The sequence below is a fragment of the Protopterus annectens genome, chromosome 14.part0 (genome assembly GCF_019279795.1).
Source record: "Protopterus annectens isolate FY-2018-M chromosome 14.part0, PAN1.0, whole genome shotgun sequence".
Lineage (NCBI taxonomy): Eukaryota > Metazoa > Chordata > Ceratodontiformes > Protopteridae > Protopterus > Protopterus annectens.
In genome coordinates, this window is record NC_056748.1 from 939,372,406 (window position 1) to 939,396,102 (window position 23,697).

The window sequence follows — 23,697 nt, forward strand, 5'->3', positions numbered from 1 at the left end:
ATAGCGTATCATGGGTTAGGTGTTTTACTGGATGATCCTATGTTGAACAGATTAGTGAGGCTGAACTCAGCTTTCTCAAGATGCCGTACCATAGTATCCGTACCATTTTTGGTATCCCGAAAGTCCATAAAAGCATCACTGACCCTCCACCACATCTTACTGTAGATGCAAAAGCATCAAAGATGTTCCCTTTGGCCAGATTCCCTGATTATCACACCAAGGGTGTGCTTGACAAATACCCCTATATGCACAAGGATTCATTGGACTTTCTTTCAAAGGTATCTAATGACCTATACACTGATGATTTGATATTTATTACCTTCGATATCAAAGATCTTTTTTCAGTTATTCCCCATGAGGAAGGCCTCGAGTGGTTCTAGGACTTTCTAAGAAACAATTTTGGGTTTGACCATAAGAAAATACTTACCCTTAGAACAATTATGGAGGCTATACTGGAGAACAACTTCATCATTTTTTAGAATCATCTATTTAGACAGAAGAGTGGAGTAGGGATGGGGGCAGCTTGTGCCCCTGTCTTTGCTAATATAGTGTTGGCACACTAGAAAACAGTTTAGTATTTACCTCTGAATTCCATAGATGTCGATCCCTATATGGTCATTATTTGGGTGAAATCATGGTTTTTTGGACCAAGTTCAGAAGTAGGTTAAATCAGTTCTTTCAGTTTTTAAATTCCTTCACCATTTTCTTGCAGTTCATCATGGATGTCCAGTTTGAAAAAGTTAACTATCTGGACATTTCATTTTCCAAGGATAGATCTTCTAAGAAGTTTAAGTCCACTTTGTTTAGAAAGCCAACCTACAACTCCCTGCTAGACTGCAATAGTTGGCATCCCCTTTACTAAAAAGACTCATTGGTGAAGGGACAATGTGTGAGGTTAGCCCGGATGGTCACCAATGATTCAGTGCATCAGGTCGAATGCAAAAATTTACATGGGATGTTGGAAAGAAAAGGTAATCCATTATTGTTTTTGAACAATATTTTTAGCAAAGTGGAGACAAAAAGACAGTCTGGGCGATTTCCTCCTTTGTTGGGGACTGCCAACAGGGGACTAGGTATTGAGGGGTTTTGTGAATTATTTATCATTGACAGTCAGGGTCATTTTCAAAAGGCATTGGTGCGTCCCTATAATTTACATTTAGACAAGATCCACACCATTGTTGGTAAAAATTGGAGCCTTTTGGGGGTTGATCATGAGAACCTTAGCAAGGCTGGGGAGAAACCTGTGATTGTTTACAAGAAGGACTCTAGTTTTAAGACCCTCCTTGAAGCGACCCTATATGGTGAAGGTTGATGATGTCATTGTGAAGTGTGGCCATTGTTTACAATGTTAAGTACATCTTGGAAGCCCCCTGCCTTTCACTGGAAGGGTATGGTGTTATCAAACTTCATCACAAGTATTATTGTGACAGTAAGGGTATTATTTATGTGGCCAAGTGTGCAAAGGGTTTTATATAGGGAAAACCAAGAGGGCTTTGAGAAGTAGGATATACCAGCATCAGTATGATATACAAAGGAAGGATGAAAAGAATGCCCTCAATAAACATATTAAAAGCCACCCCCTTTTCATTGTTTTAAGTCTATTGCCATAGACCATGTCGATTTGGGGCCTAGGGATGGGACCATCTGATGATTTACTTAAGTACAAGGAACTGAGGTGGCAGCTTAAATGTAATGGCACTGTGTTCCCTGGGCACAATGACAAGGTTACCATTAGTAGTGTGTTGAAACTCATAGCAATTGTTTGCCCTTTAAAGCTTTTTCTGTTGGTGTTACTTTGTATCGGTTGTTTTACAAGAGGTCGTTTTTATATGATGGGTTCTGATTAATTTTTATTCAGTGGTGTCATGTTTCTTTAAATCATTTTCTAATTTGGTCGCTGATCATTTTTATGGTATTAAACTTGGGAGTTTCAGTTACTGTGTTATTCAGATGCAAGTCCACAGTACCGGGATGAAAGCCCTTAATTTGCCAAAGTGAGGTGTTTCAGCTTCTCATGCTTAACTCAGCTTGATTAAGCAAATACTTTCTCACCAAAAAAAAGCCAGGGCCTAAATCATAAAAACTACACTGACTACTTGAAATCATTGTCCCTTTCTGGGTATCATACAGGCTACTAAGGGGTGATCTCTGCTTTGTGTTGAGAGCCTCAAGAGACCCTATCCTTTCAGCTTTACTGCCTATCCACAAGTCCAGTGGTGGCAGAAAACCCCACTCAAGAAATTTTAATATCATCTGTAACATAAGTAGAACATGTTAAAGAAATATAGCTTTATCATACAGAATATCACTTAATCTTCCTCTCCAGCATAAAGCAAAGTACTTCCCTTAATCTAGTCAAGCATAATCTGAATAAATGGATGGGAAACCACAAATTCACTCCTTGATTTAGTACTCTTGTCCCTTCTGGATAGGGGTAGCGTATAAGTGTTCACTGGTTTGGGTTATTCATAGTTCCATTTTTAAGTTTAAAAACCTCATGGGAATGCAAGACTAGGCTTCTAAAGATTCTCACAGCGAGCAGCCTAGTAAAAACCTATGAACATGTTTTTTGGGAGTTTAACAAGTTGCCATAGTTTATAAATGCACTGTATTTTGTCAGAAATTTTGAGAGTAAATGCTTATAACTTAGGAAATTATTCTTTTGAGTTGGGATATAGTATCTGAATTGCCTAGATATGGTAAGGCTTTATTGAGATTAATGCTGCTGGCTGCCATAAAAGTAGTTACTAGAAACTCTAAACCAACTGCAACAGAAGTACTGAATATCATAAAGAGTAAATCAGAATCAGAGGCAAGATCTTTAAGAAAGGAAATGAGCAAATCACTTAGAAATAAATTGAATTTTTGAGAATGATAAATGTAGATAAATGTTCAAAAGGAGAGCAATTTAAGGGAAGGCAGGAATTGAGCAATTTATGTGAATGAAAATTGTTAAAATGAAAAGTATAATGCATGAAAATAATGGAAATGTTGCTGTTTTCTTTTCTATTACTTTGTGTACCCGTGTCACTTTTAAAAAGGTCATGTGTAATTCAGATGTGTTTTGTAATGTTTATGTAGAAAAGGATGTGATATAATCCCAATCTGAGTTGCATTTTGAATACTTTAAAACAATTGAATTCAGTGAGTACCCAACGGAAATAACTCTTATTAATATAAAAGTAATGTTGTTTCTCAGTTTTACTTAAAATGAATGTTTATATTTAACTGAAGGGGGAATTATTTTGCATGCTGTCTGATGAAAGTCCATGTTTTCAAATTGCGCTATGTTGCTTTTAATAAATGGAATGTGAGAGTGAGGGAAGAAAGTGAGGAAAAAAAAAATAAGTAAATGTATAATGTATAGGGTTGCCACTGTTGTCCTTCCATTTCCTGACAAATAAGCCATGCCTCCTGCATAATGGAAACATACATCCTTGCTTCAGGGTAGCCACACCCAGAAGCACCAGTTTTTAAATGCCACATGCAGTGACTGCATGGGCAGTTTTAGATAATATGAATTCCAAGTTAAACTATTCTACCCACTGTCTACCATCACCGTGGCATTCACCCAACTGCTCCTGTTTTCCTCCCATCCTTGCCTCCTCATACTATCTAAAGTACTTTTGTTTTCTCACACTTTGTCTTTCTTGTTAACTTTTTTCCTTGCAATGCATCCTAACTGGGTACTATTAAAAAAATTACTTATACTGGGGGTCTGGGGGGGGGTCACTAAGCCCCAGAAGCTATGGAGGTTCTAAATGGTGTGAGGTGCATTTTAGAGCTTTAATCCACAACCTTTGGTCCAATGATGGCCATAACAAAAAATTCATAAGTTATTTTTTTTCTTTCAATGAAGAAATGTATTATGTTCAAGGTTTAATATTTAAGGCTGATGACACAGTAGTTACCACAAAACCGAGTACTAGTAGTAGTTATCCATAAACTGAGAATAGAATAAAATGCTTTTCAGGGCACATATATCATATCTGGAATTGACTGCCTTCTTCCCAACGCCCCAGAAAAAAATACTGATGTGTCAAATCGGAAAGAAAGTGAAAGGACAAATAAACTGTTGCTGACATATATGTACATAGTATATCTTCTCAGCCATAACTATGAAAGACAGACACCTTCTGTGTACTCTCTGAAGTCAAACTGATGAAAGTGACAGAACAAATAGAGCACAACAACATATTCAGCCTATTGCTGTCAGCTGTACACATACAGCATGCCTCATTTCTTCTACCTCAAGAAGATATTCACCTGTGTACAACTAATTTCAGTTGTGAAGAAAGAAAAAAAAATAACAGTTGCAGGAGTTCATTCCAACTTGTTCTTAAATAGTACACTGACCCTGGGCAAGCTATAGTGGCATTCTGTGCACTCCAGTGAGGTGTGAGTTTGAGGAAAGTTAAAAGAAATAATGGCCGCACTGTCCCTAGCCTTCACACACATTACAGTGACCTTCTTGCACACCTCTGAAGTTTGACTTTGAAGAAAATGAAAGAAATAATGACCAGAGTATCCCTAGCCATGCCATGACAAACAATAGCAATCTCTGTACCCTCCTCTGTGTGGGGCCAGTTGTAGACTAGGTGGGGTACCTACTAAACTTCTTGTGCAGCAAGGAACAGCTCCAAATAGCATTGAGGTTTTAGATGTTCTGTGATGCATTTTATGTCTTATTTTTTCACAACGCAAAATATTTTTGTATGCACCTGCAAATATTAATTTTAAACAAACACACATGGAAAACATGCTTTCTACTGGCAAATTGGAAGAGCATAATTCACCAATGAAATATCTTTGGGGTGTTGGAGGAAATAAGAGCACCTGAATAAAATCTAGAGAGAGACTAGGAGGATATGCAGACTCCACAGAGATGGAGGCACGGCCAAGAACTGGCAGGGAGGCAAAAACTGTGAGATGGCAAGAATACTCACTGTGCCAGTGTACCAGTGATGTATTCTTCTCCACACCTCAGGCCCTGACCACCAAAAATAGCTACTTACTGTGTGCAGTACTGGTGTTTGACAGTTAGGGAATATGGAAGACATTATGGCCAACTAGTTATTGTAATGTACACTGTGACACCCCCTCGCCTGACATGCACCAAACAATTATTGTGTTTACACTGCAATTAAATGCAGGTAGGAAATCCAAATGAAACAGTAACCATTTTAGAAAACATACTTCAGAAATGCGTTTACTCTAAGAATGATTCTAAATACCTTTTAAATATTCACCATAACTGGATTTCCTGACGAAGACCCTGATTTCCTGATTGTCAGGAAAATTTTCTGACAGATGGCAACCCTAATAATGAATGAAAAAGGACATGTGATGGAGACTAGACATTTGTTCTACAAATGCATATACTAGGCCTAGAAATGCATTCTTAGAGTTAATGAGACTAGTATTATTGAATGAAAGTAGTCTAGGTAGCAAGATTCACAAAAGAATATGGACTGGAAACACTGACTGAGGGAAGTTATTTAAATGCAGAGAGATATGTGTATGAGCAAGGATATTTGGTATAATTAAGATGTAAAAGATTCACACTGGAAGATCTTTTAAATCGATTGAAATCAATAAGTACCAATGAGAAAATAACTACTGTATTTCATTTTGTATGCTGTTTGGCTAAAGCCACATTTGTTACTAGGCTGGGAGAACTTCAGTCTGCATACTGACCTGTCTTCAGTGGTGTTTAAATGCACTTGCCTTCCTTCCTTGCCAAGCTGTGCTTGATTGCAAGAGGGTGAAGTCACTGTTTTTTCGATGGTTAAACCTGACTTTTTGAAAATAGCTGCAGCTTCCAAAATATCTAATAAAAATTAAAGGGGTATGTTTAAAATGTGCACTGGCTTCAAGACTGAAAAACCTGTAGAAATTAATGTACAAAGTGAAAGAAGGTAAATAACTTAGCTGTATAGCAACACAAGGACATTGGGGCAGCTTCAGAAGTAAAATGCTGCAGGCAAGTAAAATAAACATATCTGTAATTTATAGTAGGTGTTTCCCAACCTAAAAGTTTAAATTAGTGTTTGATTAGAAAGGACTGGAAGAAAGTTTATACTGTTGTTTTGTACAGAGTATTAACTCTATTGTCTTGAGAAGATATGTAGAGAGTTAACTTACTGTTCATTTCTTAGTTGGGAGGTAATTCTGTGTTGTAGTAAAAGATTGGGTTTAGTTTGGATAGTACTACACAAAAGTATATAAAGTGACGCTAAAAGTCATAGATACAGACTATGAAGGATAAATTTGTTGCAAGAAGATAATGAATACAAGTTAAACAAAATTATTGTAAGATTTACTATAGTGAATTCGAATTATTAGTTTGCAATATTAATGAATTGGTCGACAGGAAAAAAGGCCAAAATGCTGAGTAATTACAGTAGCAGCGCACATATAATGATTTTACAGGAAATTGACCGTAATCATAAAGAGCATGAACGTTTTGTAAAGAAGAGTTGGAATGAGAGTTTTTTTCTGTAATTCTTGGCTTTAGTTGATTATCACTGTTGAAGTGACACTCACACCCCATGTGTAACAATGGGCAACGGGGTTATGGATGGAAGGACAGCAGAAACAAGGAATCTTTACTGTTCTTTAAAAAGTTAGGGTTGGGACTTTCAGATTTGGAAACATGCCATTAGACCACACAACTTTAATATATTTGATTCAGGGCATGGTGGTTGAGATTCTTTAATGGAAATTGAGCTTGAAAATGTCATTGATGCAGAATAAATTACCTAAAATCTCTCTCTCTCTCTCTCTATATATATATATATATATATATATATATATATATATATATAATATAAGAGATAGATATAGGTTTTATAAGGTAGTCTGCAATACAAGGTATGAAATTACTGGTCCAATTATTATGATTTTTTTAACATAGTGAAAATAAAACAGTCTAGTCACTAGTTAATTGTTGATGTCAAATTGTGTTATGAATAATTAACTTGTGCATTTAACCATTTTTGTTTAAGGAGCAACGTTAAATCCTACTTTAGGATTAAGATTAGATGCAATAGTTGATTGTGACATTTGGATTTACATGATTATTCTATAATTATCATGACTTGTAACTGTCACCAAGCCCTGCTTCCAATCTGATATCTCTTACTTTTAATTGTGTTCTTTCCATGAGAATTATGAGTCCCTACTAGGAAACACTAGTAAGCCATTGTATATAATCACTTTGTTTTTATAATTGTTTGCTAACTTCTGTGTAATCTATGAAAGTTTGTCTATGTGGAGCTTTTCTCCCTGGGCCTCCGCTGAAAATGGACATGTATCCAGTCAGACTATCCCGGTAAACAAATGTAAAATAAATAAATAAAAATAACAATGAAAAGTTATTGAATGCTTTATTAATTAATATTGGCAAGATCAGAGAAGTATCCCTGCTGAAACAAGGCAGAAACAAGTTGCTGACAAAAACTCTCCAAATTACTCAAAACTTCTTCAGAACAGCAATTTATTGAATGCAAGCGCTTTAACAATGAAAAACATTGCTTCATCAGACATAAATAAAAAGTTATTGGATGATTCTTTTTTAAATATATGTGTGTGTGTGTGTATGTATGTATATATATATATATATATATATATATATATATATATATATATAGAGAGAGAGAGTAGAGTACTATAATTTATGTCTGATGAAGCAATGTTTTTCATTGTGAAAGCACTTACATTCAATAAATTGCTGTTCTGAAGAGGTTTTGAGTAATTCAGAGTTTTTCCTCAGCAACTTGTTCCTGCCTGGTTTCAGCATGGATATTTCTCTGGTTTTGGGGTTTTCGTTGCTTTTCTGTAGTATTTATCACTGGTTTGTGACTGTTTTTTCTAGTATTGGCAATTTATTGAAAGTTAAATAAGCACTAACTGTCTGACATGAGAGTAGTTTATTAGTACTGTATAAATGTATAACTATAAAATGGTTGTATCAGCAATCACTGCCAAAGTAACAAGTTGTACCATGCATGGTGTTTGCACATTATTTATTGCCACAATTTAAATTTTATATAACGATTTGTTCAGCAACAAAAATCTGTTTAGTCTTAACATGATTAAGTAGGTACTCCAGATGTAGATTTATTATATTTTTCCTTCAGACTGTTTATTCTTTTAGCTTCATTTATTTATTTATATATTATGCATTTGAACATAAGACCTGAGTATGCTTTGCAAATTTTAGAGGTATTTTAGAGAGTATGAAAAGTAAAAGGTCCTTTTTTTAAATAGGAAAAGAAAAAGATGATGCAGTTTCAGTATGTATCATAATTTGCAGACATGCTTCTGCTGTATAGTTATTTCTCTCATAAATTATTCAGAAACTGTTGCAATGCACTTTTCAAGTGTAGATACTTTAGGAAGACTGTGATACACTCAATATTTTGTTTTTCCCTACAGGAGAAACTTTGCCAGCAGAAGTACAATGTGTCCTGCATAATGATTATGCCCCAGTACCAAAGGCAAGGCTATGGAAGGTTTCTCATTGATTTTAGTAAGTAATGTTTTATGTTGTCTCAAAAAACAACAAGGTCTTCATTGTGCTGAACTATGAACTGCCTGCATCTGTATACATTTTGAATGCTTGTCTGCATGTATGTGGATACACTTGTATGTACAGACATGTGTGTTTATGTATATTGTACAGACACGTGTGTTTATGTATATTTTATATAATCACAATTACGGTTCACTTTGTTGATGTTTAGTGAAGTAAATATAAGTATGTTTTTGCAGTGTGCATGTAGTAATCCTGGGCTTGCATTGGAGAAGAGCGAGAAGGAGAATTTTAACTTTTCAGCACAGTCTTCGAGAGTTTTTGGAGTTGTGTGTGTGTGTGTGTGTGTGTGTGTGTGCAGCATTAGCATTAGCGTTGTTGCCTCACAGCAAGAGGTTCCCCCGTTCGATTCTCAGCTGGAGTGCGAGGAAGTGCCTTCTGTGTGGAGTCTGCATGTCCTACCCGCGGTTGGTTGGGTGTTCAAAAGACATGCGTAAATGGGCATGCCTTAGTTGAAGGTTGAACGTTGAGCTGGCACCTCGGCGTTTGTGAAGATCTACTGCCAATCATTAGCGGACCGGAGTTCCGCTGTGGCGACCCCTAACCAGGAAAAGCCGAAAAACAGCAACAACAAGAAGTTATAATTTAAGACCCTGGGTCTTTGTCTGACAATAGTCTTGTTCACTTCTACATTGAGCTACCATTAGTGAGGTCACCAGATGTGAGATTGACTCATTTCAGGGATTTAAAGAACATTTTTGTAGTGACTGGATTTCCTTGTTGAATTGGGTCCAAGTGGAGTGTAGTGTTGATGGTCCAGAGGAGCTATTGCGTTGTGTAATGATTTGATGACCACTACAGTTGACCAGTTAGTATTTATTCTTGTGCATCTGCCCCTCCTTTAATACTATGAAAAATTATTTTTATGGGATGGGGGGAGGATGAGGTGTAGAGTGGAAAAGATGAAGGTTTTCATAGGACATACTTAAGAGTGAATGACCATTATTTGGCATACCTTTCAGAAATATGTGAGAAGGCAATGTTCTTGACCACTGAGATTTCTGCTTCATTAAATTGTCCAGCCAAGGTTTTACAGTATGGTCAGCAGTCTCTTAAGCCTAGTCTGCCTACCTTATGGAGCTTTTTCCTTATCTCCTTGCATGAAGACGCAGTTTTTCACAAATAAGGTTGAAAAATTAGGCTGTCACTTCCTCTCACTGTTCTTTAGGACATTGTGAAGCTCAGATGTTGAAGTCTCCTGGATTTTTCAAAGGTAAGAGTTTAGCTGTGTTGAATTTAAGGAGGCCTTGGTTGTAGTTTCTGTTCTACCTTAACTCTTGATTTTTCAAAGATAAGAGTTTAGCTGTGTTGAATTTAAGGAGACCATGGTTGTAGTTTCAGTTCTACCTTACCTCTTTACATCTATACCTTGAATGTATGAAACTTGATAACAACAAACTTGGCGGTCTTACATCCATGGACCTTCTTTTATTGTATTTTCCTTTTTACGTCTCCAAGATGCATCCTTGCTGTTGCAAATCAAGTTCTAGTCCCCACCTATAAGTAATATATCATGCTGAAAGCTACTTTTTCTCCACTGATTTTTTAAGATCCATAATAGCAGTTTTAGTGAAATATAAATATATGCCAGTGTAATCCTTCTCCCTTGCCAGTAGCCCCTTACTACCAGAAATCGACCATTACTATCCTTTTTTTTCTTCTTGTATCACTACTGGGGCTCCTCCATCAATTAGTATAAGTACTCCCCTTTTCCATTTTTCCATATAGTCTGCTGAATATCCATCCTGAAATCCTTCCTTTATCAAATTCTTTCTTTCTAAATGTGTCTCCTTTAGCATTGCTATTTGCACTCTACATTTCTTAATGTAATTCAATCTCTTACCTTTTTATTTATATTTGTGAAGGCCATTCACATTCCAAAATAATATATTTATTGTACCCTTTATGATAAGAAGTTACCACCTATTATATATGACAAATTATTTAAATGTATATTTCCAGCTTTTGTGTTACACAAAAACACTCTGTTGTGCGGCAGGTTGATCTCTTATACACTTGTTTATCTCCATTTGAACCTGTGTCACATTTTACAAGACTTTATATTTCTATGAAAACCCTTGAACAAAAAAAAAAAAAAAAAAACAGAACACCCCCAATAACCTATTAACTTGAAACAAACACACAAAACTATGTACATCTTCAAATAATGAAGTTTAACCCTCCTGATTGGAACAGTTATCCCAAATCAACAGCTGTATACACAGGCATTACTTAACTTAATATACATGCTAAGGTGTAAGCATGTTACAGCCTGTGATCCTACTTAAGACAAGAACAGACAGCAGTTACTTTATCTTCATTCCCATTCCAGATGTTTAGCCTTTAAAAAAGTGCTCTGGCTTTTATTAATTTCCCCTATAGTCACATTGTCTTCATGGAAGCAAGTACCAAATATACAGCTGCCCTCATCTATAAGCAAAACTTGCACTGAAGATTTATTTGCCAAATGAAAACATTTCATTACATTCACTGTCATCTTATTTACTTGCTTGTACAATAAACTTATTAAATTAAGCCAAAGGCCTTAATCCAGACATTAACCTATGCAAAAGTAAGAGGGAACATATCAGTTCTACATATATTATAATCTGTGCACTTTTACACCCCACTCCCACCTGAACAACTCAGTTTTGCAGCATATTAACTTAAACATGCTTTTGTCCAGCCTTTCTTCTCTTTTACATTGTAATGCCTACATTTCTTAAAACTAAAAAGGGCAGTTGTTTACATAAGTATATTTATCACATACAATAACTGGAAGTGCTATACTATATAACATGAAATTTATATAATGAAATGTTTTATGCAAATTCTGTTGAAAACAAAAATTGTTTTACTTGGTTGTTTTCTTATTATTTTTTTCATTTTTCTCTCTCCCTCCCCTCACTGTCCTTCACTGATGTGGGGCATATGCTTTTCAGACCCCAAATTTAACAACGAGTACAAAAGTCCACTCTCTTCACTTTTTCTTGTAAGGTAAATTTCATTAACCAGATGAAGGGATTGTTACATATTTTAAATTTGTCATATTTGATAAACTTGTAAGAATTTAGTAATATCTGCTCCTGAATGACATTAACCTGTCTTCAAAAATAAAAAAAAAACAAATCATTCCATTTTAATAAGAAGTAACAATTCTTCAGTTATTTTTTTCAAAACTATTAATAGTCTCACATCTTGATAGATTTTTATTCCTATTCATTTTAGTTGTTTTCCTTTCAAATTATATTTATATTTGTCTTTAAACTTACTATCTAGTAATTGATTTTACACTAAAGTTTCAGTTTTATTGTTTTTAAGTTTCATCAGCAATACTTGAACTTTTCAGTTTCCTCTATTTCTTCAACTGAATAATTCACATCTCCTATATTTAGTAAAATATCATCTGCAAAAGCAGTATTTTTGATTGATGGATTCTCGGTTAACAAAGATTCAGTTTTTTCATTGCTGCTTATACTATAAGCTATGGGTTTGATAACTAAAGCAAATGGTAGAAGGGACAAGGGACACCCTTGCTTTGTGCCTTTTTTCATAGGTGTGTACTAGGCTAATGGCCTTGGAGCCTTTACAAGCCTAGCCCATAGGATTACCCTGACATTGTGCCACCTGACCTTAGTTCCCAGTGCCTCTGTCGAGTAGAGCCACTGGAGTGATCCCCGGGGTGAATTTTCTATTTCCCATCCACTCATCAAGGTTTCTCTTGAAGAGGGCCAGTGAGGTGCTCTGCTTGACCTGTATGGGAAGTCTGTTGCATAGAATGGGCAGTCTCTGGGTTTTGAACCTGTCCCTCCAGCATGTTCTGTTGATTGTGGTAATAAGGTTGAGGTCTCTGGAGCATGTGTTGTGGAGGGATTGGGATTTCTTTAGATGTAGCATTTCTAACAGAGCAGGGTCAGACATGGCTTTGTAAGTCAAGCAGAGATTGTCTCTAAGTAGGTGATATGAGACAGAGAATAGTTGGAGTTTTTTTGAGTCTGTCCATATAGGACAAGTGTTTAAGGCCTAGGAACCTCTTTGTGAGGTACTTTTGCTGCCTCTCCAGTTGCAGGTGTCTAGTGAGGTACATGCCAAATGGGGTATTGTACTTGATTGGCCTAATGAGGGAAGAGTAGAGGGAGACAATGACCACTTTCTTCCTGGATGCAAAACCCTTAGTAATGAGATGTGCCACATAAAAGGACTTTCTGACCACAGTGACAATGTGGTGGTCAAAAGAGAGGTTGCTGTCAGCCTGTCTTCCCAGATCTGTTATAACGCCTTATGTGTTCAGTGGACTACCGTCAATGTGGTAATTCATGGGAACCGGGTTTTTCCCAAGGGGGATGACAACACATTTTTTGGCATTGAACTTAAGGCCATGGTTCTAACACTAGTCGTTGGTCTCGGGGAGACCTTTCTGCAGGATGTCAACATCACTTGAGTTAATTATAACTCCCAACTTGTAATTGTCTGCAAACTTTGTCAGGTAGAGTCCCTTCATGTTGGCCTGGACTTCAGAGAAGTAGATACCAAACAGGAAAGGACCCAGGACTGAACCCTGTGGGACTCCACTCGTGATTGGTTGACAGTCTGACTTGGAGTCTGCTACTTTCACACCGTGGGTTCTATCTGTGAGCCAGTTTTTAACCCACCTAGTGATATAGGGGTTGATGCCTAGCTTAGTGAGTTTTTCTATGATTCCTGAGTGGGGAATGGTATCAAAGGCCTTGGCCAGATCAAGGTAGGCTGTATGGAACCACCTTGCCTTCATCCACAGCGCTGGTGACTGACTCAAAGAAGTCGACCAAGTTGAGTAGGCATGATCTACCCTTCACAAAACCAAACTGTGTGGAATCCAGAGTTTGGAGATTCCCTATATCCTTGTTTATTAGGTCCGTGTTGATGCGTTCCATAGCTTTGCATGTCAGACTCAGGCTAATGGGGCAGTAGTTCCCAGGGTTTGTAGTCACTCCTCCTTTGTGGAGTGATGACTGTAGCAGTGTGCCATTTGGTAGGGAAAAAGCCTGAGGTCAGGCTGTGATTGAACACAGCACACAGGTGAGGTGCCAGTTCACTCTAGTTCATGTAGAACACAGCCAGGGATATTGTCAGGTATCATAGAAGCTGTATTCTTGGCTTTGGACAGTGCTGTTTTAACCTGTGCAGCAGTAATACTGGGTGTCTGGCAATCGACTGGTATTGTGATTGGTCCTTTGTGGGGGGGGGGTAAAGTTGGCACTGAATCTGTCGGCCAGTATATTGGCAATATCTGTTGGCTTGGTATAGGAGGTACCATTGTGCAGTAGTGCAGAGCAACTCTGGGTATTGCTGTGGAGATTCTTTATATAACTATAGAAGGCCTTGTTGGTTGTCTTTACTATCTGCTGCAATTCTGTTTACATAGCTAACTTTAGAGGATTAGATGAGGGATCTCAAATTTTGTTGAGGCTGATAAGAGAGTTTTTCCAGTCTTGGAACTTCACCTTATTCCACATCAATATCACAATAGTAAAACGCATAAAAGCAAATAATCCAACAAAAATGGCACAGGATACCTTCTCCTTGAAAAGAAACAGACACCAGGCAGGATAAGGTTATAAGCACTTTTGTTCCCTTTATTCACACTCAATGCAAATGGAACTTCATCAGATACAAAACCTTACACACACACACCCCTTTTTATATACAATTCAATTGATTAATCACAATCAATTAACTTAAATGAATTAATTGTGTGCTCTCAAGTTAAAAACACATTAATATGTTGTTTCTTTAAAATGTATAGCTGTGTATAATACATGAATAACTCTCCTATAAAAACACATATAATAAACATTTTATCTGTTAAGAAAATATATTTATAAATAAGTATACATATATTAGATACTAACTTAACTGCTTCTATGTTCAACCACTTAAACCATTTTTATCTAATCTCATCTGCCTTTAAATGAAGCAAGCTCCTTCGAGAAATCCTGTCATTGATACCAGGAAAAACTGTGGCATTCAACAAAACCTGCCAGTGTGTTTCCCTATATTCTAAAAAACAGGGCCAGTTACCCCCCCCCCCCCCTCCTGTCTACCTACCTTTTCCAATACACGGAAGTGGAATTTTTAAAAATCCTTACAGTTTATGCTGTGTCTAAATAAGGCATTTGTTTTGTCTTGTCTCTTAATTGCATAAATGTGTTGGTAAATTCGCTTTTTTAGTTTGTTTTCCGTTTTTCCTATATAATATGCACAGCATGATGGGCACAAGGCCACGTAGACAACTCCTTTTGTATTACAGTTATAATTCCCTGTCACTGGAATTATTCTATTATGACTAATGGGTGGGAGATTGGCCTAATGGTTAAGGTGTTTACCTTACAGACAGAAGGTGCAGGGTTTGATTCTCACAGGGGGTAACTGGCTAGGCTTAAAATGGCCTGAAAGGGCAGCTAGCCTAGTATTAACCTATGAACTCCTATGACCCTCTATTACTGTATTCCTGCATTCATATATGTACCTATATTCCCTGCAGCCATTGCATTTCCTCATATTACCTAATGGAATCCTATCTTTGTCTTTCTTTCTTTCAAATAAGTTCTTAATGTTGGGTCCTCTTCTGAAAACTATTTTTGGTTTATTACCCAGTTTTTCAGTTAATCCATATGCCCCAAAAAAACAATTCATTCATTTCCACCATTTTACGGACCTCTACACTATCCTCATTATATGTTAGCACACAGCAAGTAGTTACCTCTTCTGTCTTCTTAACATTCAACAAACTCTCAGGTTTTTTCAATAATGGGGGATAAAAATCTTCTCTCCTGCTTCTTGCATAACTCTTCTGTCCTTCTAGGACACTAGTTGGGTAACCCCTTATTCCCACACACAAAATGTGAAAGCCAAGCTGGGGGAGAGGGAAGTAAAATAGCAAATTGTATTGAACGCTGCTACCCCCCTGGATTAAATGAATATATTTCCACCAAACCTTTATTATGTACCTCAATTGGTTCTTTCCCTTTATATAACTGTAGAATTTTTAGCTTCCTAAATATATAATATTTACACATTATAAACTATATAGTTAATTTTTCAATATAGAAACATATGTCTTGTTAGGCATTTTTTAACGTATTGTCTTATATATTTTTATGTACTTTTTATATCTGTATATGGTATTACTGTACTTATTTTATTATATGAAATTTAAATCGTGATTTTAATTAGTTTTTAACTTCAATTTTATTAACCAAGTTTATTTGTATGGCTAATGAATTTTAGAATTTCTGAAAATTAATGTGGTTAATTGATGCTGGGATGTGATTGGAAGGTAGTTACTATTTAAACAGCAATGTATTAGGACAAGGTGTTCTGATGATGTCTACTGTATGTAGATGAAAGCACTCAACCTGAAGTTTATATTAAAGAAAGTGTGATGTTCATCGTGCATACAGCTGCAGTCATAACAGATGGGTTCTCCTGCCGTCAGGCGGGTCCTCGGTCGGCCGAATTCCAAAGTCTAGGTCCGGCGTTGGTTGTCGTCGCTTCTTCCCTGACTTCAGTGCGACAGGGGTATAAAGGAACCAGCCGACGCCATTTTCTTCAGTCTTTCTTGCCGCGCGGTGCCCGAAGCAGAAGCAGTTCGCAAGTGCCGGTCGGCCAGCTCCTGAGATTACGAAAATTTTGGAAACCGAAGTCTTTTAAAAGCTAAGTACCCCGTTGGGGAACCTTTTCTTGCCTCAGACCGATGTCAGACAAAGTTAATAATTGTATTTCTTGTGGGAAGCAAATACCGCATAAGGATTTCCATTCCCTCTGTATACCTTGTTTAGGCCCAGACCACGAGGTCTCGGCCTGTCGCTTTTGTGCTACATTCAACAAACGCACTATCAAGCGTCGGGCGGAGTTCACCCAGCATTATTTTGGAAAAGCATTTAACTATACCATGTCGTCGGATACCCCGACTCCGGTTTTGTCTACTCTACCGACACCACGCCAAAGCCGACTACATGTGGTCCGGTTCTCAGTGAGGCGCCTACGCAGCCCCTGCCTACCGATGACCTGTCTTTGACGGTGTCTCCTGTACCCGAGGTCGCAGGCTCCTCGGCCCACACCCCGACTACAGATACCGAAGCCACTCTTGGCGCTGAAACTCATAATGTGGACAGGTCCACCTCCACTCAAGGTGTCTTCAGACCTTCCTCTTCTTTCTCCATCAAAGCTTTCACAAAGTCGAAAACAACCATGCACTCTGAGACCAGCTACTCAGGGCCCATCTCCAGGCCCCATGCCTAAGAAACAGATGCTTAAAATGGCTGAGGATTTAATTACTCTTATCAGAGGTTCTCAGCCCCCTCCAGACAAAAGGCCTAGGGTGGAGGAAGATTCCCCCTCCTCTGATCAGGGCTCCATTACTTCAGAGCACTCTGATGATCAGGAACATTCTTACTCCCCTTTTGAAGACTCTGATGCGGAGTAGTCCATCCCTTCTGTATCTCCCCCTGAGGATTACTCATTTGGGGAAACTTTGCATACATTAAGGGAACACTTCCACTGGGAAGGCCAGGATTACTCTGATTCCAAGAAAAGGCTCAGGGAATTTCTCTTGCTTCCTCAGCACAGGCCTCTGGCTATACCTCCTGTCTTGGACATACTAGATGATGTTTACTCAGAGGCCTGCCTTAACCCGGACTCTCTACCTCCAGCTCCTGTTAAGCCTGACAGGTACTACAGGGTTCCTGACTCACACCAATTTCTATACAAAAGCCATGCTGCTGACCCAGAAACCATCTCACAGGGCCCCAAGGGTGTTAAGGCATCCATTGCTAAAAATCCATTGCCTTCCGAGAGAGATTCCAGATCCTTAGAAAGGTGGGGAAAAAAGGTATATACCTCGGCTACCTTATCCATGAGGGCCTTAAACTGTCAGTTTCATATGCTAAAATATCAACAGTTTTTGTTATCAGAATTGAAAAGTAAAATGTCACAGCCTGAACAACCAGACTTGAAGGAGTTGCAGGATTTGATGCATAGTACAGAACAAGTGGGTAAGCATACCTTACAATGTGGTTTTGATGCTCTAGAGGCCTCATGCAGAGCTGCTGTTACAGGATCAGTCATACGCAGGGATGCCTGGCTCAAGGAACAAGCCCTGCCTGATCATGTCAAAGCTAAATTACTAGACGCCCCTCTTCAAAAGGATGTACTATTTGGTGCTAATGCTGAGGAGGTATTAAGGAAAATGGAGGAAAAGGCTAAATCAATGCAAACAGTGAAAGAATTTCTACAGGTTCAACCCCCACGTTTTAGTAGAAATTGGCCTTCAAAAAACTGGTCCTTTCCTGCCACAGACAGACCCCAAAGAGGCAGATACAGGCACCCGAGGGGCAGAGGGCAATCCCAAGGATCGTATAGAGGCAGACAATGGCAAGCTCCTACACAAAGAGGTGGTGAGGACAGCTCGCAATCTTTCAGAAAGCAAACCCAATGACTTTCCCCTTTGCATGCCAACCAGGTCTCAAATGGCAGCCCCCTTAGGAGGAAAGCTGTCATTATTTTCAAAAAATTGGCATATTGTCACAAAAGACAAATGGATACTGGACATTATAAACAGAGGCTACAGATTTCATTTTCACACCCTTCCAAAAATGAGAGGCATGCCAAACCTGCCACACAATCAAAGGGCAGAGGCACAAAGGCAAATTACAAAGCTCATAGACATGAAAGCTATTCAAGAGGTACCTACGCACGAACAAGGTCAAGGTTTTTATTCCAGGCTATTCCTGGTACCAAGGAAGGGAAAAGATTGGAGACCTATTTTGGACCTGTCCATCCTAAACACATTTCTACTGCACCAAAATTCAAGATGCTCACTCTACAGCAACTTCTTCCCATGCTGGGCAAGGAGTCTTGGCTGGTTACATTGGACCTCAAGGAGGCATACCTGCATGTCCCAATCAGACAAAATTGCAGAAGATACCTCAGATTTCTTGCAGGTTCAATTCATTATCAATTCTCTGCATTGACCTTTGGCTTATCTACTGCGCCCAGAGTATTCACGAAATGCCTGGCATCAGTAATTGCCTTCTGCAGACTTCAAGGGATACAAATATACCCTTATTTGGACGACTGCCTGATCCAAGCGGACAGCAAGAACATACTTCTGAAACATCTGGCTTATGTAATAATGTTGTTGAGCTCTCTGGGATACACAGTCAACAAAAAGAAATCAAGACTAATACCCTCTCAGAAGATAATTTTCCTGGGTGCCAACTTGGATACAAACACCCAGATGGCCTACCTCACGCCAGAGAAGCAGGGCAGCTAACTCAATATTTCACAGCACTAGCAAATTGCACCAGGCTTACTGCAAGGAAATTCCTGCAGGCTCTGGGATTCATGGCATCTTGCATTTTACTAATCCCATGTGCAAAGCTGCATATGAGGAAACTTCAATGGTACCTAAAAAACATATGGTCACAACACAGCCACAGTTTGGAAACAATAATACCACTAATTCCATGTCTGCAAAAGGAATTTCTGTGGTGGGCTCAAGCTTGCCAAACAAACACAGGCCTTCCATTCAGCAAGCCTCAAGCAAACCAAGTCATCACAACAGACGCCTCAGACTACGCCTGGGGGGCGCACATGGCAGATCGGTGCATTCAGGGCAAATGGTCCCAAAAAGAAAAGCACCTTCACATCAATCAAAAGGAAATGCTAGCAGTAATAAATGCTATTATAGCTTTCAAGGACCTTCTGCAACCAGTACAACTACTGATAAGAACAGACAACACCACAGTTATGTGGTACATAAACAAGCAGGGAGGAACACATTCCTACCCCCTATGCAGACTGACCATGTCACTTTGGAACATGGCCATGGACTTACAACTCGTACTACAAGCACAGTACTTGCCAGGCAAGGAAAACACGCTGGCAGACAACCTAAGCAGAAATATGACAGATCCACACGAATGGAAGTTGCATCCAAAAGTCTTTACAGAAATAATCCAGGCATGGGGAAGGCCAGACATAGATCTATTTGCTTCCCACAAAGATCACCAATTGAAAAAGTTTTGCTCAAGGATTTTCCACCCAAAGGCCTGGAGAGTGGACGCTCTCTCTTTTTGTTGGACATCAATGACAGTTTATGCCTTTCCACCTCTTCCTCTGCTGCCCAAAGTTCTACTGAAAACCAGAGCAGACAGACCAAAGATGATCCTCATTGCTCCGGACAGGCCAAGACAACACTGGTACCCACTCCTGAGGAGCCTGACGCATTCACCACCATGGACACTGCCTCTAATGCCACTTCTCTTGACTCAACACAGCTTCAAAACTCTTCACAGCCAGCTAAAGACACTCAATCTAGCTGCATGGAAGATCCCTTATCATCACAACAAACCCTTCTTTCCAAGGAGGTTCAGGATGTCATTTTGGAGGCCAGAAGTCCGTCAACTAGAAAAGCTTACTCCGCAAAATGGAAGCGGTTTTGCACCTGGAATGAGAAAAGGGGTCAGGATCCTGTGAAACTGAATTTACCTCAAATACTACAGTACTTAACTGAGCTGTTAGGCAGTGGACTTTCATTCTCCTCCATCAAAATCCATGCCTCAGCCATTTCTGCAGAATACAACACTGACCCACCCTTATTCTCACACCCTCTCTTAAGGCAGTTCCTCAGAGGGGCTAAGAATCTAAGACCACCAAGAAAACAGCCAATACCTGCTTGGGATCTCAGTTTCATTCTGGAAAAACTGACCTTGCCTCCCTTTGAACCAGCTTCCTCATCAGATTTGCAATATCTGTCCTGGAAAACAGCTTTCCTTCTGGCAATTACCTCAGCTCGTAGAGTTTCAGAACTACAAGCATTCATGGCTGTGCAGCCTTTCATCATCTTCCATCAGGACAGAGTTTCCTTGCGAACCAACCCGTCCTTTATGCCTAAAGTGGTATCCAAGGTAGCTTTGAATCAGGCCATACATCTACCTACCTTCTATCCTAATCCTCAAAACAAAGGGGAGAGACTACTACACTCCCTGGATATCCACAGACAGCTACGTTATTATCTGGACAGAACAAAGCCTTTCAGAAAATCAGACCAGCTCTTTGTGTCCTATGCTGTAGGAGCTCAAGGAAAGACAATTTCGAAACAGACAATCTCTAAATGGATAGCCCACTGCATACGCTTTTGCTATTCCTTTCATGGCAAGACTGTACCTACAGGCATCCGATCTCACTCTACAAGGGCCACTGCCACCTCTGCAGCCTTTCTCAGAGGAGTCCCTACCAAAGATATTATGGAAGCAGCCACTTGGAGTTCTGTACATACCTTCTCCAAGCACTACCACCTACCATTATACTCCAAAACTAGGGCAGGCTTTGCCACTGCAGTCTTGCAAGGCATCCTGGCTCCTCCGAGTACCACCTAGTGCCTACCACCCCTTTCTTAGCTTTGGGATTCTACCCATCTGTTATGACTGCAGCTGTATGCACGATGAACATAGTACAGTTTTGTACCTACCATAAATGTAGATGTTCGAGTGCTAATACAGCTGCAGTCCAGGTTTCCCTCCCTCCTTCCCCTCTTGGGACAATCCTAATGGCTAACACCTCCTCATGCAACATGATTAGGGTATTCTTTTATGGTGTATTTGCTTGCACTACTGGTTTTTTGATTTTATTGCATTGCATTATGGCATATAATTATGTTTTGCCTTCCTTCTGGGGGCACCTGACATCTGGGGCAAGAAAAACTGAAGAAAATGGTGTCGGCTGGTTCCTTTATACCCCTGTCACACTGAAGTCAGGGAAGAAGCGACAACAACCGACGCCGGACCTAGACTTTGGAATTCGGCCGACCCAGGACCCGCCTGATGGCAGGAGAACCCATCTGTTATGACTGCAGCTGTATTAGCACTCGAACATCTACATTTATGGTAGGTACAAAACTGTACTTTTTTTGACCCAGCCTTGGTGTGACTTTGTGGGACCTGACACAGCTCTTTCACCAGTGAATCTATTTTTGCATTTTGTTTGGAACCCCTTATTCCCAGCATAGTCTTTAACTCTACCATTTGTTTTTTAAACCTGTTGTCATCTGTTGTTAGTCTTGATAGTCTAATCATTTGGCCCTTTACCAAATTTCTTTTTTGCCAAAAGGGGTGGTCACTCTCAAAGTACAGATGACTATTCAAGTGGGTGGGCTTCCTATAATTTACATGATTCATAACATCCATCCCTTCTATTTTTGTATAGGTGGATGTCCAGATGATTAACTGCTTCTTTCTCAATTTTACTGGTAAAGCTCAAAAAATCAGTAGTGGCATTGATATAGTTCAAAAAATCATCTGCCTCATCAAGCCCCCCTTCACATAATATTAGAATATTGTCCAAAAGTCTATAATATCTAAAGATATTTTTTCTGAACATTGAATTTAACACAAATTTGATTTCCCATACCAAAGAACGATATTGGCAAATATTCGGGCTGCTGCTGCACCCATTGCTACCCCTTGGGTTTGCTTGAAATGTTCCCCCTGATACCACACAAAATTATTTTTCAGAGCCAATTCCATGAGGGTAGCTAAAACATACCCCATATCCCTTGAAAATCTAGTTCCTTCCCTTAGTGCTTCCTGGAAATATTCCATTCCTTCTTCATGTGGGATACAAAGAAAAAGGTCCTTAATATCAATAATCAAGAAAATACCTTCTTTCTTGAACACATTCTTTGCCATGCACTGCAATAAATGCCAAGAGTCCTTCAAGACATGTTTTTTATCCTCAAAAAATTATTTTAAATAGAAATCTAACATTTTTGCTAAAGGTTCTGTTTTACTCCCACCTCTGCCACTATGGGTCTCATCGCGGTGGATCCCCTAATGATTTATGAATTTTGGGGATCCCAAAGGAAGGCTGGGATTACAAGATTGTTCACTTTTAAGTATCTCACCTCATCTTCATTGAAGGTATATTCCTGGAAGAGTTCTTCCAAAATCATGTCTAATCTAGCATTAAAGATGTTAACCTCATTCAGTGATGCACTAAAGTAGGAATGGTCATTCAAATATTTCATTGTTCCTTTACAACTACCCCTCCCCCCTTATTGGGCTTCATGATTCTTACTTCTTGGTTCCTCATTAACTCTGTTAATGCCTGTTGTTCCTCTTTTGTTGCATTTTGGTTAATCCGTATAGTCTTATTCCCTATTAAATTCCTGTATTCTATTTCGTTCACTGTTTCGAAAAGGGGCACTGGTGGTAATAGGGGAGTTTATAAGTACTTTTTCTTTTTAGGGTTACTGTAGTTGCATCATTCTCCTTCCCATTCTGCATTGCCAACTTTAAATTTACGGCCCTTGCAAACATCTTCAAATCTAAAATGGTATTAACCATATAATTCTGTTTCTTAGGGATAAAACTAAACCCTTTTACAAATAGTTCTGCATGGGTGTTCTTTAATATGATTCCACTGTAGTTATAAATCTTAAGGCCCTTATATTCCAGAATACAAACATTTCCATTTTCATTATTGTAATTACTGTTCCCTGTATTATTACTATTGTCATTATACATAGCTTCAATAGGGACATTATTAAACTCAAAATCATGCTGTAAAAATATATCATTTCCTTCACTGGTTATGCTCAATACACCTAGATTTTGTTTGTTCCCCAAAGATTCATCACAGTATATCTCGTGTAATTTCAACACAATGCTTTTCCATGTTTGCATCAAAATCATTATACAGTTAAAACATGCTTCATTAGATAAATCATTACATTCTGCAGCATACTGTAACAATGAGGCATTATTGTTTATAGTATTCAGTCCATTTCCAATGTCCCAAGTATCAGCAACAGGCTCTTGAAACACCCTAGTACAAGGAAAGTCAGTATAACACTCAGTGCTGTCATTTCCACCAAACACAGGTGACCATTCATTTGTTTTTTTCTGGATTCTTGTATAATCGGTCTTCCCCACAAATTTATCACAAACAGTCTTATGCATCACCTCAGTACTGGAACAGTTAGAAAAATACTTCCAAGTTGTCATTAACAACAAACTGAGATGGCCTTACCATTGGTAGAATGGTTGTGGTGGTGGTGG

General features: G+C 38.8%; 1 protein-coding gene across 5 annotated transcripts in view; it reads left to right on the forward strand.

The window, feature by feature from the left end:
* The window catches only part of KAT6B (lysine acetyltransferase 6B), a 2,279,653-nt gene that overhangs the window by 1,654,577 nt on the left and 601,379 nt on the right, over positions 1-23,697 (forward strand). For all 5 annotated transcript variants that reach the window (XM_044056739.1, XM_044056740.1, XM_044056738.1 and 2 more), the window contains exon 12: positions 8,440-8,533. In XM_044056739.1, coding sequence (XP_043912674.1) covers positions 8,440-8,533 — 94 coding nt within the window. The remainder of the gene's footprint in view (positions 1-8,439; positions 8,534-23,697) is intronic.